Raw genomic sequence first — 18,070 nt, 5'->3', positions numbered from 1 at the left:
AGGTAAATACAGGTTTTAGTTTAGTTTATCAGACCGCACGTTCTGGTCAGGTAATACAGTTTTTGGTTTATCAGACTGCATGTCCTGGTCAGGTAAGTACAGTTCCGGTTTATCAGACTACACGCCATGGTCAGGTAAATACAGTTTTTGGTTTAGTTATCAGACTGAACGCCCTGGTCAGGTAAATACAGGTTTTTATTGAGTTTATTAGACCGCACGCCCTGGTTAGGTAAATACAGAATTGGTTTAGTTTATCCGACTGCACACCCTGGTCAGGTAAATACAGTTTTGGTTTATTCTATCAGACTGCACGCCCTGGTCAAGTAAATCAATTTGGTTTAGTTTATCAAACTTCACGCCCTGGTCAGTCAGGTAAATACAGTTTTGGTTTAGTTTATCAACCCGCACGTCCTGGTCAGGTAAATACAGTTTTTTTGGTTTAGTTTATCAGACTTAACGTCATGGTCAGGTAAATTCAGTTTTGGTTTAGTTTATTGTTTATCAGACTGCACGTCCTGGTCAGGTAAATACAGTTTTTGGTTTAGTTTATCAGACTGCACGCCCTGGTCAGGTAAATACAGTTTTTGGTTTAGTTTATCAGACTGCAAGTCCTAGTCAGGTAAATACAGTTTTAGTTTATCAGACTGCACGCCCTGGTTGGATAAATACAGTTTTGGTTGATCAGACTGCACGCCCTGGTCAGGTAAATACAGTTTTTGGTTTAGTTTATCAGACTGAACGCCCTGGTCAGGTAAATAAGTTTTTAGTTTAGTTTATCAGACTGCACGCCCTGGTCAGGTAAATACATTTTTGTTTAGTTTATCAGACTGCACGCCCTGGTTAGGTAAATACAGTTTTGGTTTATCAGACTGCACGTCCTGTTTAGGTAAATACAGTTTAGTTTATCAGACTGCACGTCATGGTTAGGTAAATACAGTTTTGGTTTATCAGACTGCACGTCCTGGTTAGGTAAATACAGTTTTGGTTTATCAGACTGCACGTCCTGGTCAGGTAAATACAGTTTTGGTTTATCAGACTGCACGTCCTGGTCAGGTAAATACAGTTTTGGTTTATCAGACTGCACGTCCTGGTCAGGTAAATACAGTTTTTGTTTTGTTTATCAGACTGCACGACCTGGTCAGATAGATACAGTTTCGGTTTATCAGACCGCGCCCCCATTAACAGCTGGTAAGGACATGTCAGTATGCTACTAGATGCACACTTCTATATGTGTATACATTCTTCATACAAACATAATTAACCGTCATGGGTACGTGGCTTTTAAATATGGTAGAAATAAACCTGCATTAAATGTATAAAAAAGGAAGTGGCTAATATTCATATCGGTTATATCTAGGACTTTCCCACGCTCACCAATTTTGTGGACGCCTTTATTCCTGTCGGCTTAGTAATTTGTTTGGATGCCGACAGCTTATTTACGACGAGGTACACGCTATAAAAATTTGTATCCTTGGTCATTTATTGCTAAAACCATTTATCTCGGGTCTCCACTCAAGGAAAACGTTCAGAAAAGTAATTCTTACAGAAAAAAACACTTAAACACTAAAACATGAAGATTGACGTCAGTACTGTATTAGTTAAAAGTAGTTCATGGGGATACAATTAGCATGATGACTCTTCTTGGCACTGTTGATAAGCAACCCAGAAAGTATTGACCGTTAGCGGCAACAAAAACTTAAGAAAATAAATCAAACGAAATAATATTGGTATGTACGGGGAACTACAAGAACGTTTTTTAAAACAATAAACTAGATAACAGAAAAGGCACGTTAAAGTAGTAAAAACTGCATTAATAGAGTTTATGTAAATACTGACGTGAACAGTTTCGTTCCATGTAACAACTAGATAACGTTAATAAAACATAACGAAGGATGGTACGGTGAAGTCATGCGTGACATTGTTGAATAATAAATATAAGTTCAGTGAGTATCGAAGAGGACTATATATATATATAGCGTCCAGACACGACTGGATGCACCAATGTTCATTACACCATTAGGGAGAGAATACATGCGTTACACATAACAACAAGAGATACTTTGATAACCATATCATTGGCTTCATCGGCTATCTTTCACCATTGGACAAATTTCTCACGGAGTAAGTATGTATATTTTATATTTATTACGTAAACATACCCGGATATTGGCGAGGATTGGATTGAGGGTAAAGGACATATTTATGTAGGCCTATAAAGTCTTCATTTAAAGATTATATAGCTAGCGACGCCAAACCTCAAAGCCGTACAGTCAGCCATGTGCATAGTGTACTGTTTTAAGATTCTTCTGGTGTACATCAAGGGAGCAAACTACCTGCCTCATCTCGTATGACACAAAAATCCTTGAGATTTGCTATGACATATTCCAGAGATATTACGACAGGGATAGCCACTTGGGATACCGATGTTGGTATATGACAGGAAATAGGTGTTATTTAACTGTAATACTACATTGTATATTATCGATGTATAAAAGACATTTCAATGTATACATATACATGTAATGATGATCCAAAAAATGAATATTTCACGAATGAGAGAAAAAATAAGTTCCATTGGATGGAAATTCTGTCAAGTGTTCTTAATTACCATATTCATATTATATGCGTAAAAACTCGACAGTTGTACAGAAGTGAAAAAGAGTAGTGTGACACATTATCTACATAACGATTAAATGGAAATTATTATTAATTAAATTCTGTAACGTATACATCGGCTGTATTCGTATTCACCAGAATTTATTCTAATGGAGATATCACCACAGTGTATTGATCAACACTATTTAATAAAACATTTGTCACAATTACTATTATGTTTTTTTTTCTTCAGGTAATGATGCTAGCTGAAGAAGAAGGCCTGTTCAGACTTGATGTAGACATTGTTAGCTAATCACCGGTATACATGTGTAATGATGCAGACCGGCCAGTCATTGTAACGTACTATAGACTATATCTTCATCATCAGCAGATCCGACTCACGACCAGTGCTATAATTAACTCTCAAAGAACAGGAAATGGTTGATATATATTTCAATACGTCACTTCATTGTTTAGCGTATTCGGGCAAACTTACCACATGGAATATTTCGCATGTTCGAATATGGAATTTAAGTGATCAGAGGTTTTAAATCCCAATAGTATGGGTTATTCTACTCGTACGATGATGGAACTTAAGTGACAAGTAACCAGAATAATCTACAACTTTTGTGATCTTTGCTGTTTGATATTCTGAAAGTCCTGTTACTGATCTTTTACATTTAAATTGTTGTGACAAGTAATCCTATTCGACGCGTAGGAAGTTCAGTGGACGTATTCCATAAAAAACGAAAGTTTGTGACAAGTACCCTTATTCGACGCGTTGGAAGTTTTGTGGTCAATAAACTTTTTCCATATATACGGATAATAATTCCGAACGTAAGAACTTCATAAAACAGCAAGAAAGGATCTGGTGTGAACATTAACTTATTACACACATACGAACGAAACAAAGTAATCTCAAATATGTGAATTGCAGAAGACTTGTGATCAGTAAACCCATTCCACACCAGAATTGGTGTGATCAGTGAACTAAGTAATCTCTATGGAGTAGTCCTCACGTTGGATCAATGAGCTAATGTACTGTTCAATGTTCTGTGTTTCCATTATTCACTATTGCACATGCCCCATGACAGAATTGTAAGATTCACCGTCACTCTGCGTCTTCGGTATGGAATATTTCACGCGTAAGATAACGCTACAGGACAGACTCAAACAGCATGAGTGTCAACTGTATCCATTGTTTGGGTCGTGTCTGGAACTGAGGGACGATTCTCCAAAAGGTGTCTACCAGAGCAGTCCCTTGGATCTCAGCATAAACAGCTTAACAACACAAGAATGTCCATCATCCAAAGGTACGCTTCTGTCATCAGGAATCCAGAGACTAGATCTAGAAGGCCAGATTTCGTCTTCTGGCAATTCCAAGTCACGTCAAAGCGATAGCCCAGTTTTGCAAAAAATAAGTTTACATGGCACGACATTGTCACCAATCTCGATATCACCACCAAACAAATCTTCGTCACATGACGAATCACGCGACCAGCCATCGTCAATTGACAAAACTTCCTCGTGTGACAAGACGTTGTCGACAGAAAAGACATCATCATCGGATAAAATTTCTTCATCAGACAAAACTACGTCGTGTGACGTGATTTCGTTATGTGATGAGACATCAGAGAAGACACCATCGCTAGATAAGACTTCACCAAAGAAAATGGCGTCACCAACAGATAGGACGTGTATTCCAGAGCGTTCAGATGTACTACATGTACAGTCAACATTGATAGGTGGTATCGGTAAGGTAATCACAGTTAAAGAAGGTGAAAAATGCTTACCTGATCAATCTCCAGATTCTGGAGAACAGACGCTGGAGCTGGACTCTATTCCAAACAAGGAACTGATAAAATGTGATATCATCGAGGACTGTAACAAATTGTTCAAGGAAATACTCGAACCGCGTGTTTCTACGAGTTTTCACACAAAACATGGCGAACGTTCGCAAAAGTCGAATCCATCCGCAGATTTAAACGTCGTGCAATTCAATCGAGCCACAATCGATAGTGAAAACAAAAGGAGACAGCTAACATCAGAACCGGACAGAGATCGCCAACAGATAACAACTGTGAGTAGCGAGCAAAATAACAAACTATGTAGTTCACGAGCAGTCACTCGCCAGCCAGCAGGGCAGACAAAGTCGTCAATACATGGTTTTATTAAACGAAACCGAAGAGCAATTCTACGAAAACCGAAGAGTATTTTAGGAGTACGAAATGCATTCCTGCCTCAAGGAAAAACACTCAATGAGATCAACAGCTGTCCAAATGTCAATGTGACGGATTTTACAGACCAATGTGCAAAGAATGGACAAAACCTATCATTTAGACTGCACAACGGAGAGTTTTCTCAACCCCAGATAAACTTACAGGTGTCGAAAGCGACTGGTGATGACAAAGAGTTATCTCCCCAAAGTCAACGTGGAAGCCAAATACCATCTCAAGGTCATCATAGCAATCACACAGTGTCTCCGAGTCATTACAGAAATCAGCCTCCTGGTGATTTCGTAAGTCAATCAATGCCTCGCATCAATCAGGCATCGTCTGATAGTCAACATATAAATAAAATATCAATTCAACGTCCTTATGGAAAGGAAACGTTCGCTCAAGGTCATCACATGAATCAAATATCACATCTAGACCATAAACATCAGCTGGAATTATCTAAGAGCGGTAAAATGTTATCTCAAACTCGTTACAGAGGTCAAATGATCAATACAAACTATTGCACGGATGTGTTCACTGAAGGTCATGTCGATAAACAGATGAAATGTTACAATAACCAGTCGTCCCCTCCTTCTAGTGGCGATATTCTCATGTCTGAGGAGTCTCTAGTCAACATGAACACTTCGGTGAAGCTATCTACACCACTCTCATTACATTCTACAAACAGGGCACCGGGACATGGAACTAGAACAAATTCAAATTTTGACACCGGTTCTGGACCCTTGACTCAGCCATCCGTGTCCAGTCCGTGCAAATGGTACAAAATTCCACAGCAGGAAAACAAATTACCTCTCGGGTGGCACCAGATGAAAGAAAGTATGCATTCGCCATCAGATGTTGGCCAACACAGAATGGCTCAATCAGCAGCCTTACATCTCTCAACAAATAAGAAAAGTATGCCACATGATTTTACTTCTGTATCAGAAGAAACCCGTATCAAGGAGATCAGCGAGGAGTTACGTATGAAGTTAATGCGCCAGTCGTACAGTGTGCCCCATTCTTGTTCAGGTGTGTGTCTTGGTCACGATGTCTCCCCAACCAAAGTCAGGAGGCCGACAATGTCAGATCCATGTGTTCGACACACCAAAACATCACAAAACATTGACAGAACCGCGATAATTATAGACCGTGAGGTGTTGATGAACATCGATTATCAGTATTTACTGAACATTGGCCAAGAGAAAGAGCTGGGGATGTCCGTGAGTGAGTGCTCTAACAACGGCACAGTAACTGAGCGTAATATCCCGACAACACTGTGTGATAACCAAGGAATTACTATGGGAAACTACAAGGGTAGGCTAACAACTGACCAGCAAAGTTCAACAGGCACTGACCAGCAAAGTTCAAAAGGTACTGACCAGCAAAGTTCAACAGGCACTGACCAGCAAAGTTCAACTGCTTCTGATCATGACCAGCAAATGTCGCTAGTTAATGACCCGTACAGGTTAACACCTACTGAACAGCAAAGGCCAACGCCTACAAACCAGCATATTTTAACGGTAACTGACCAACAAAAGTCAATGACTACTGACCAGCAAATGTCAATGGCTACTAACCAACAAAGGTCAACGACTATTGACCAGCAAAGATCAACAACTTCTGACCAGCAAAGGTCAATGACTACTGAGCAGCAAATGTCAACGACTAATGACCAGCAAAGGTCAATAACTACTGACCAGCATATGTCAATGACTATTGACCAACAAAGGTCAATGACTACTGACCAGACTAATTTCCATCTAAGGTCAACGGTTACTGACCAGCAAATATCAATGACTACTGGCCAGCAGAGGTCAACCACTACCGGCCAACAAAGGTCAATGACTACTGACCAGCAAATGTCGACGACTACTGACCAGCAAAGGTCAATGAATATTGACCAGCAATGGTCAATGACTATTGACCAACAAATGTCAACGGTTACTGACCAGCAAATGTCAATGACTACTGACCAACAAAGGTCAATGACTATTGATCAACAAATGTCAATGGTTACTGACCAGCAAATGTCAATGACTACTGACCAACAAAGGTCAACGGCTATTGACCAGCAAAGGTCAATGACTACTGACCAGCAAAGGTCAATGACTACTGACAAGCAAATGTCAATGACTACTGACCAACAAAGGTCAACGACTATTGACCAACATAGGTCAACGGTTACTGACCAACAAAGGCCAATGACTATTGATCAGCAAAGGTCAACTGTTACTGACCAGAAAAGGTCAATGACTACTGACCAGCATATGTTAATGACTATTGACCAACAAAGGTCAATGACTACTGACCAGACTAATTTCCATCAAAGGTCAACGGTTACTGACCAGCAAATGACAAAGACTACTGGCCAGCAGAGATCAATCACTACCGGCCAACAAAGGTCAATGACTACTGACCAGCAAATGTCAACCGCTACTTTCCATCAAAGGTCAATGACTATTGACCAGCAAAGGTCAATGACTACTGACCAGCAAAGAACAATGACTACTGACCAGCCAAGGTCAATGGATGTTGACCAGCAAATGTCAACAGCGACTTTCCAGCAAAGGTCAATGAATATTGACCAGCAAAGGTCAACGGTTACTTACCAGCAAAGGTCAATGACTACTGACCAGCTAAGGTTAACGGCTAATGACCAGAAAATGATCATGTCTACCGGCCAGCAAAGGTCAATGGCTATTTACCAGCAAAGGTCAATGATTAATGACCAGCAAAGTTCAATGTCTACTGACCAGCAAAGTTCAACGGCTACTGACCAGCAAAGGTCAACGATTCATGACCAGCAAAGGTCCATGTCTACCGACCACCAAAGGTCAATGACTACTGACCAGCAATGGTCCACAACTCTTGTCCAGCAAAGGGCAATAGCTACTGACCAGCAAATGCCAATGTCTAGCGACCACCAAAGGTCAAAAGCTACTGACCACGATCATAGGTCAACGGCTATTGACCAGCCAAGGTCAACGGCTTATGACCAGCAAAGTTCAATGGTTACTGACCAGCAAATGTCACTGTCTGCAGAACAGCTAGGATCAACAGCCAATGATCTAAGATGGCCATCACCTGTAAGCATGGAAACATTACCTTCTACTGAAAAGAACTCGTCATTGACAACCGCTCAGGAAAAATCAGTGGCTACTGATTTTAAAAATTCAAAGGCATTGACAGATGACCATGAAAAATCAGCTTTTGTCCACCAAAGTTTGTCAGTAAACAATCAAAATATGTCAACAAATGATAGCGACATATCAGAACGGAGAAAGGGGTTGTTAAGATCACCAGCAGCTGATCATTGTGAACAGATCATGACATCGGTGACCACCCACATGGACGGAGCTGATGAAGGGTGGAATCTGTCGGTCAGTAAGACCATTGATCTTCACTCTGACTGCAATAACTGTAAGGCCTGTAGACGGATCTTCGCCAAATTGCGCATCCCTCCCATTGTATCACCAGATAATCCACCAAATAAACGAAGGACTGACTGTCCATGTACAGTATTCAATACCCGTCTTCGGGATTATAATAAGTAACTTTGACAGAGGAGTTAAACAGCAATGTAGAATACTGGATTGTGACATACATTGTACTATATGTAGAATGAATATACTTACCCGGCCTATGATACTCATTATCTGTCTAGAAACCTTTTGAGCTACAATATTTGAGCTAGCACTAAATACAGAATTCAGTGTTAGATGTGTTGGTGCAGGATTTATCTCATGGCTTAAAACTGAGATGTGGTTTTTATGTAAATATCTTATCTGCGTTTTTAAAAGTTCTGTCAAATGCATTGGAATTGAATAACATACACTAGTGGCTAAATACCACTACTTTATTTATTATTGACTTTTTTCCTACTGTGAACTTTACACATAACTATCATTGACTCTTGAAACCTAGATCTTTAACTATCAGTACTTAGAATTAGACAAGCTTAAATGTGATAGCATGATGTATTGAGACAATACCACTGTATATTACTACATACAATGATATCCACATTTCTTATACAGTGTAACATGTAATATTCTTTGCATTGTGTTTTGGTTTGATATGATATATTTATTATACTTAAGTTCAAAACATTTTTGTAGGTCAAATGCTTATAGAAGATAATTATACAACAGATTTCCATTTGATTTACCTATGTAGTTCATATATAGCCTTCAAGAAAACAATGAACATGTATACAGTACATTACACAATATTTTGTTTGTCTTCAAATAATAAAATAATGATACTATAGTGACTTGTTATGATTTTTTCTTTATACAGGAATGTGGGTTAATAGCAAAAACAAATACATGTACAAATATTAATTCACATGCAGAAGTCATTTATTTATTTAAATTATCTGAAATCATGATATCATACTGCCATAAAATGTAACAAAGACAGTGAAGAACGAACTAATCCATTGAGGGTAAAGTGGTATGTAACAATCGACCCCTACACCTACTCTGGTATATATACCATGGAGCCCAGTAATATTGAAGTCTATGGGGTATAGAATATCTCTTCTATCCAGATTTCAATATATGTAACCAAGGTACCGGTTAAATGCACTGAATACATGTGAACAATGATTCTTATTCATTCCAATTAAGCAGTATAATTTGATTTCAAATTAAAAGGGCTCCACTATACATATCAATATACTGAAATGCAGATGACATTCTGGTTATTATTTCAAAGGAAATGTTCAATTAAAAATTAGGACATGTTGAAATGCAGTCATCATTGCAAGATTTTATGGGGCTGTTCCAGTAAATGTATCCCACTCTGAGAGTCCAGTTTTTAAAACAGGTTTCTTTTCCGTAAGTTCACTTATTAAAACAGCTGGCCTAACAGCCACCAATTCATGGTCATCTCATGTACCGAGATAAATCAGTGATTCATGGTGCCAGGGAAGGGGTCTTTTTATTGGAAAAGCCTTGTACATACAGACATGTTAAAAACACGAAATGAAGATATATCTAAATTTTTCCATATAACATAATTTCCTTGCATCTGTCCATTCAATAAATCTATACCTAATACAATGTTATTACAGTACAGGATTTCTACAGAAACTGTGGATGCCTGCCACACTTATACAATGGATGCAAATTAGTTCAAACAAAAGAACATTTAATATATTTAATATATATCAGATAAGAAATAAAAAAGATTGAATCCATACAGTAGGGAGATACTGTATTTCGACCGTCTTGTTCACATTCAACAAAAGGAAGTGGAATACATCTGTAAATAAGCATCAACTTATAACAATAGCAGGGTTTCAAATGGTGTTTGAGGGCCCCTGGGACTCAAGGGTCAGAAATGAGAGTCCCATACTAAAGTAGGGAAGTCCCTTTCAGGTAACAATATCACAGTTAAATAAAGAGCAAATTGTAAACTCAGGTATTTCTCATACTGTAAAGATTTCATTTCAATTTGAAAAATTTATCATCTCAAAATGTTTTATTTTAGTTTATCCAATGTGTATGTATTTTTTCCTTTTAAATATCTTTTACATTGAGTCCCAGGGACGTCTATCATCTTATTTCTAGGATCCTCAGGAAAGTTTTGCTTCAGACACAAAAAACTTGTACAGGTGTGTCACATGTGTTGCGGAAAACCATGCAACAGGTTAGCACAATCAGTTAAACTTATAAGCAGCTTTACTTTCTTCCTCTTTTATAATTATATTCAAGACATTTTTTAAATTTTTAAGCAACTTCGCTTCCTCCCTTTTAAATCAAAGACATATTTAAACTGTCACCAAAATATATATCCTAAATCCACCATGTTACATTCATGTCACATATAATTTGTCAAACATCCTGGAAACCTACATAAACAGGTCCTTTAAATTATGTGATCAACTGTTTCAAAATTAATTCAGTACGTGTTTTGGTATATGTCAAACTTAAAAAGTTACGAGTAGTCATTGTCCTCCAGGCTAGCAGCCAGATCGAACCTCTCGACAGAAATGTCCATTAATGCCTTTATCAGCATCTTCTTGTTGACATCACCTCTATTTTGCTGTACCCAAATAACAAAACAGCCATGAATCTGTTCCCGCATGTTACGGGGGTGCTGCTGTTCCATATCAGCCATATCATAGTCAGAAACTCCTAACGTACGCATGAAGAACCTCCATTCTCTTCCCAACTTCCTAGTCAGGAAATTTATTTCTCTTTCAATATCTGAAAACAAAAAATGTTTGCATGTGTTTTGCATCTAACAGGTTTTGTAAATGGCTTAGAAGGAAACATCATATATTGCGCAGTTATCTACTTCATAAAAACCTAACCCTTTATCCATCTCATTTATTGAACAGAAGACTACATTAATATCAATGAAGGATTATTTCTTAGGTTCAAGGAGAATCTGGTATAAAAAACTGCAGTGTATATATGACATCTTTAGAGGATACATGCCTGTACTTCACTTATTCAGATAAAAAACAGTTCTGTGACCAATTCAAACACTTTTATAGTAGAATCTACTATAAAGTAAAGCGTGATTTGCGATTATCTTTTAGTAAACACTATAAACAATCTACAAGACTTCATACAGGATGTATCTCTTATCTGATATATAAATTGCTGAACTGGATACAAATATCTATACCCAATATACCTACCAGTACTTAATATTGACAGTAGTACTGTAAACAAACTTTCTTTCATGGCTATGTAATTTCGCGATTTCAATCTCAAAACAAGTTAGGTAAGATTTAAAATTCCCATAATTAAAACTTAATGGGGATTCCAACCAACATAAGTGATGTAGATAATAATTTGTGGAGATAGATGTTCACAAATTTTCATAGATTGCGAAATTTGCGAATGTAAAAAAGGTGGTTTATTATATATATACCATGGCATAAACTCTACATGTAAAATTAACTAGATTTTATTAGTTATATACTTACGTTTGTATTCAAATGTTGGTTTAGAATAGCTAGCACTACTAGGTGACATCTGATGACCAGGTAAACCTTGGACAGCCACATATACTATCTGTTGTTGACCATTAACTGGTACTGACTGGACAATCGGTGTTCTGGTGGGACCTGAAATGAGAAGGGTAAATATATACATAAGGCAATAGGTCATATTTGTCTCAAAAATATATATCTCATTTAAGTTTATATACAGATTAGTCCATGAGAATCAACACCACCTGATATGATTTGTATTGTTCGTGTTCCTTAGGTAGTTAAAGTAATTATAGAAAATCTGTAATAGGTTTGGTTTGATTAGTTTAACATCATAGTAGCAGTCAGGGTCATTATAAGGAGATGCCAGCAGTATTGCCAACTCACCCGATTTCCCCGGGTTGACCCATTTTTTTTAGACATTTTAGAATGCGTAACCCGATTGACCCGTCGGGTCATCAAATAACCCGATTTTCAGCACTTGAAAAAAAAGTGTTAAAGGGACAATTCAGTCTAAAGAACATTAAAATTTGTACATTTATCGGAACAAACCCAGTTCTAATGGAAATTAGACCAGTCGGTTTTACTGTGATATGCCTGAAAAGCCCATGGTGGTGACATGTGTGTGAAATGTTCAAACTCGCTCGCTGTCCGCCATTACACACTGTGGTCGAACTTCTTGTATGCCGAACCCTGTCCCTTGCTCGTAGAGTAATGCAACTTTTGTCTAAAACTGCTCAAATCGCTCTGACAGTAGTGTGTTTACCTTATTAGGTGAATTGTCTTACCTAATAAATCATTTTATCACCTTCTCAGTGGTTATGTAGTTCATTTGTTTAACGTGTGTGACTTTGGCTCGGGTATAGGTACAGCGTCCATATTGTACCTGCTTAATCGTATTGATCAACGATTTGATATTTCAGCGATATTAATTAAAATACTTAACAATGTCGTGGATTTGGTCAATGTTTTACGTTATATGTTTCATAAGAAATGTAGAACAATACGTTAATGCTATATTTTGCTTCTTGGTTATGTAAAAGAGTTATCCTGAGTGAATTGTCTCTTTAAAAAGCTCACAAAAATTACGTCAGATAAAGCCATAAGTGCAATTTTAATTACACCTCAGGGCTTAAGACTCATATCAGGCCCCTGTATAATGCAGGTAGCTATGTTTGTGTTTACACAAACTTTCAGAAAGGTGTGAAATTGTAGCAATTAATCTATTCAGTCATGCATCACGATGTCCATGATCGTTTTTAGCCAGGGCCAGCTAGCAAAATCAGACATGGCCAATTAATACTGTTCAAAATCAAAAATAATCTCTTCAAAAGTACAAACAATTATGATTTCAGACAAAGATTTACTCACATGAATAAAACATAGTCAACGTGAACGGTATCCTGTTGCAGTAGGCAGGCAAGCCAATCATAATGGCAACAATTTTGTTTAGTCAAAGATAATAGTGAAACCGGACATGTGTAGAACAAAAACAAGAGGCCCATGGGCCTTAACGGTCACCTGAGTTAGAATATATAATGAAACAAATAATGAAACAAATTAAAGACATAAACACTGTATGCTGGGCCTTGAAGTTGGTCAGTGATTTATAAATTTGACTTTTTAGACTATGAAGAGTATTTGCTTCCATCAAACCTGTGAACTTAGAGACATTTTTTGAAATTTTAATCATTTTGACCCTGTTTGGTCCTGCCTCTCTGGTCCCCCAGGGGGTCTTCTCTCACCGGTCTACCCCCGGTCCCCCAGGGGAGACCTTTCTATCGATGAAGAGTATTTGATTCTACCACATCTGTGAGTAGAGAAGAAGATTTTTGAAATTTTACTCAATTTTACCCCTTTTGGCCCCTCCCACAGCCCCCTGAGGGGTGGGGACCATATAATTCACAATTTTGATTGGCCTTATGCCATAGAAGGTTTGTGCAAAATTTCATTGAAATTGCTTCAGCAGTTTTGGAGAAGAAGTCGAAAATGTAAATTGTTTACGGACATACGACGCACGACGGATGATGGCGGACAAAAGGCGATTAGAATAGGTCACTTGAGACTTCGTCTCAGGTGACCTAAAAATAAGAATTTTAGGCCTGTTTATTATTTAATATTTTAAAAAATACATTTTTTTAAAATTTATTTTCAGATATTTATTATATCATTACAAAAAAATATCATTAAATACTATTGAATAACAATATGAAGATATTAATAAATATGCATATTTTAGGGTTTAAAATGTGTTAAAAATTAAAACTAGAATGTGGTTCCGCACATGACCCTTGTTTTGACCCTTTCACACGTTTTTTAAAGGGTGATCACCCGATTTGACCTGATCAGAGGTTGGCAATACTGTGCCAGGTGTAATTTTGTGGAGGAAAGCCAGAGTGCCCAGGGCAAAAAAAAACCAACAAGCCAACGACAAGTACCTAGCAACATCTTAACCACTCAGCCGTCGCGGCACTGACTGTCATAGATGAGGAGTCAGTCATTCATCAGCATCAACAAATATACTAATGCCAATATATGAAATGATTTAATAATTATATCAATGGTCATAAATCATGACATGCAACATTTCAAATATCAAGCGTCTAAATTTAAATTAAACAAATTGAAGAGTGTTAACACATGTACATACATGTACATAATAATTTAAACATTCAGAGGAGTATGATTTTATTTCTAAAAACATAAGCGACCTGAGAACATGGCAATATATTAACAGAAAAAAGTTTGTACGATTTTCCTGGAAAATGTAAACGGTCTTTAATGGGACCAAAGAAGAATATAATCAATTTTAATCGATCATCAACTGGTTACACAAAACTGATGATCCATCATAAAATTGCAACCAATTCCCAACCCTAATATATAGGCCTAATTTAAAGTTAAAGTTTTACATATTATGTATATACTGTATAGTGAGGAGAAGGAGAAATAAGCATATTTGACCAGGCTATGATCATAACAATGAATGAAAATCAAGGTCATGCATTCATGCAACTGAACAAACTAGTACTTGCATGATACTGTGTTCGCCGTAATGAGCGCCCAGGTCGCTCAAATAATTGTAACAGGGGGGGGGGTTGTTGGGGTTGTTCATTAATTTTCACCAGGTTATGCTACACTAATGTACTGAATAGAGTTTTATCAATCGGCCTCGTAGTTGTTTACAGACTGTAGAAGTCCTATGAATATTTGATCCAGCATTTGACCTTAATGAAGATTGCAATATCTTGGGTTCAGTAGAAATATACGCGTGCACATGTATGAAACACAACTCATGCAAATGGCGGTAATCTTACAACTTATTTGATAATTTTATTAATAGAAAACCCGATACTGAATACTGAGTTGTGGACGCACATCATATTCAATAAATGTCGACAAGGCTAACATTTACATGATGTAACGAATATTGAATAACCTTAAAACACACATTGAAGTAATAAGAGTGAAGCTTGATCTAGCTGTTCCGGTAACATGTATGAATTAAAGCACAAGTACTGAGTTTGCAATTGATGCATGCATGGCTGGCTAAACTTTTTTCGATCTTTCGGTTTAACATATTCTGGTTTATGCGTTGCTCAGCCTCCAGCACTGCAATATTTTACTTAATTCCTGATTCATTAGGTGACTCGGGTCATAACTTGGTCATTCATAGACCCATGTTTGATTCTTTTTCTCCCATACTTAGAAGAAAAAATGATGAAATTCCACTTGGTTTCCAGCTTTTTCATTGCGCCATTATCGCAGGAACGTCGTTATGCGTCAAAATTGATGACGTCATCTACAATGCGCGGCGCAGTTACGTCGCATATATTGATGACGTCACATTATTATCTAGCGCGTGTGAGCTGTCTTATACCCCCCTGTGTTAGATAGAGATATGTTTTCCCTACTAGCAACCACGGGATATCCCTGTTAAGTATGGGAGAAATCAGAATTTGTGTTCCATGATTAAAGTATAGTCTAGAATTTTACCTGATCCATTACTCATCATTTTTGGGGAATTAGTGTAATTTTCCAAAATGTGTAAAACATCTTTCCTCCCTGAACAACAGTGATTAAGTAGTTTCTGTAAAAAATCCACATTGTTATTGTCAAGCATATCTCGACTTTCAAGATTGTCACACAATTCATAAAAGGTTGAAATCTGTGATAGGTCCCTCCTTCCAATTTTATCTTTACACATATATTTCATAGCTTCTAGATCCTCCTTTTTCAACAGATTTGCCAATTGAACTAACATTCCTCTGAAGTCCGGGTTCTCTCCACTACTTTCAGCAGCCATTATGGTTTTCTAGTCTTTAGATATCTACACACTCAGTTCCTCATATAATCACCCCCAACAAAACAATCAACAGCCGAAAATCCCGGATAGGTCAAATTTCTATATGGCGAGATTCCCTCGTATGCGAGTACTAGGGCACTCGCTTATTTTAGGCTGAGGCAAGTCCGCAAATAGGGGGCTGAGGCAAGTCCGCAAATAGTTTATCGACTACATCAGTCTGGTATTAATACTGGTTGCATTCGATGTCGAATTACACGACACTATGATGTGATGTGATGTATTCAAACACTAAAATTAGACACAAAGCATCAAAGTAAAACAATCATTAAGTAAATAATGTATATATATATATATGATTAAAGTCATATATAGATACACATTAGATTTACGTACAGTATTACGAACAGTTAAATAGCGGATACAATGTACAGTATTTTGGTATTAGCCTATTTTACTGTCTATGCAAATATACCAAATTACTTATTATTTGTGCAATTTTAATTTAGATATTATGGATGAAAAATGAAAATTGTCAAATACGGTGGCCAAGATTTTAAATCCATGTGTTCTATAAATAACATATGAATTACATGTTATATGTAACCTTTCATATATTTTAATTGGCATTGTTCATGGACGAATGTTTGAGAGAGTTAGATGGATTTAGAATACAGAAAAAATCTTGTGATTTAGAATGGCTGAGATGAGTTTTAAGATGCAATTTGATGATTTTAAAGCGTTCTTAAGATGGCATTTTTTCGATTTAAGTTACCTGCATTTAGAAATGATCATTGTGAATGTCGTCATATCATTATGTAACCCTGCTCGATCTCAACAAACTGATTCACACCATCGGTACATTGTTGTGTAACACAAAAAATTACGGATTTATTGTCTTGCTAAGACATATAAACAAAATAATTTTTTAAATACTTTTTTTGAAATAGTACAATCACTTGATGGATATTTTAGTCTGGTTCATGTGTATTGAATTTTTATCATTAAAGGTTTGAACATTACGTGCTTGAATGTTTTAGGACTTAAGCGCCGCGCTGCGGTAGTTTTTCTAAAATGAAGTACGAAAATGTGCAGGAGGACTCTTTTTTCTTTTCTTTCAAATGTGCATTATTATAACATTTCAGTCGCCGAAAATGGGACATGTTAAGCCCCCCCCCCTCCCTCGGGAACAGGAGGAGGGGGCAACCCCCCGCCCACTCCAAGTATTGCTCTTTTGGTGTACTTATACTTACAGATGGTAGTCGTCACCTTTTCATTAAACGTTCAGTAACAGCCCCAATCTGATTAAAATACAGATCCTTACTATCACTGCATTAAGGTCTGTATTTCAATCAGATTGGTAATAGCCCAACAGTATCAATTTAGATTGTCATTTATTGAACACCTTGTAATATATATATATATATTCTGTATATATTAATCGAAGTCTCCCAGCTTTGTTTACATGTTAGAAGAAATAAAGAATCATTTTTATAAGGATAAATGTACTTTTGACTTGACTTTCACTGTGTAGTCTCACAGTGAAAGTAGACATCTACCCGTATAGAACGTTTTAAGTAGTCTCATATAGGGCAACCCAAATTCAAGTGTTCTAGTTTTAGTATTTTAGGCAAGGGAATCTAGCCGTATAGAAAGTTGCCTAGTAGTCACATATAGGGCAACCTAACCGTATTATCCAAATTTTGGTTTTATTTCACTATTATACGACTTATACTCTTCATTGTAGCCAAACCATGCAGTTTCCGTGAACTTTTTTTAGCAAAGTGCGCAAAATACCCGGGTATTTTAGGCAAGGGAATCTAGCCGTATAGAACGTTTTTAGTAGTCTTATATAGGGTGACCTACCCGTATTGTCCAAATTTTGTTTTTATTTCACTAGTAAATGACTAATACTATCCAATATAGCCAAACTGTGCAGTTTAAGTGAACTTTTTAATAAGAGTACGCAAAATACCCGGGTATTTTAGGCAAGGGAATCTAGCC

At 37.1% G+C, this 18,070-nt stretch overlaps 2 protein-coding genes across 2 annotated transcripts; one reads left to right on the top strand and one right to left on the bottom strand.

Annotated features, from left to right (window-relative positions):
* Positions 1 to 1,953: 1,953 nt before the first annotated feature.
* LOC138323100 (serine-rich adhesin for platelets-like) lies at positions 1,954 to 9,022 on the top strand. The gene is made up of 2 exons (XM_069267446.1): positions 1,954 to 2,121; positions 2,849 to 9,022. The coding sequence occupies exon 2, from the start codon at positions 3,725 to 3,727 to the stop codon at positions 8,363 to 8,365; it is 4,641 nt and encodes a 1,546-aa protein (XP_069123547.1). The 5' UTR covers positions 1,954 to 2,121; positions 2,849 to 3,724; the 3' UTR covers positions 8,366 to 9,022.
* A 128-nt stretch (positions 9,023 to 9,150) lies between these two features.
* LOC138323101 (FAS-associated death domain protein-like) lies at positions 9,151 to 16,191 on the bottom strand. The gene is made up of 3 exons (XM_069267448.1): positions 15,760 to 16,191; positions 11,758 to 11,898; positions 9,151 to 11,026 (listed from the first exon to the last, which is right to left on the bottom strand). The coding sequence occupies exons 1-3, from the start codon at positions 16,067 to 16,069 to the stop codon at positions 10,755 to 10,757; spliced, it is 723 nt and encodes a 240-aa protein (XP_069123549.1). The 5' UTR covers positions 16,070 to 16,191; the 3' UTR covers positions 9,151 to 10,754.
* Positions 16,192 to 18,070: the final 1,879 nt, after the last annotated feature.

Source organism: Argopecten irradians, chromosome 5 (genome assembly GCF_041381155.1).
Source record: "Argopecten irradians isolate NY chromosome 5, Ai_NY, whole genome shotgun sequence".
Classification (NCBI taxonomy): Eukaryota; Metazoa; Mollusca; class Bivalvia; order Pectinida; family Pectinidae; genus Argopecten; species Argopecten irradians.
The sequence above is the reverse complement of the archived record's forward strand: the minus strand, read 5'-3'. Positions and strand labels throughout refer to the sequence as shown.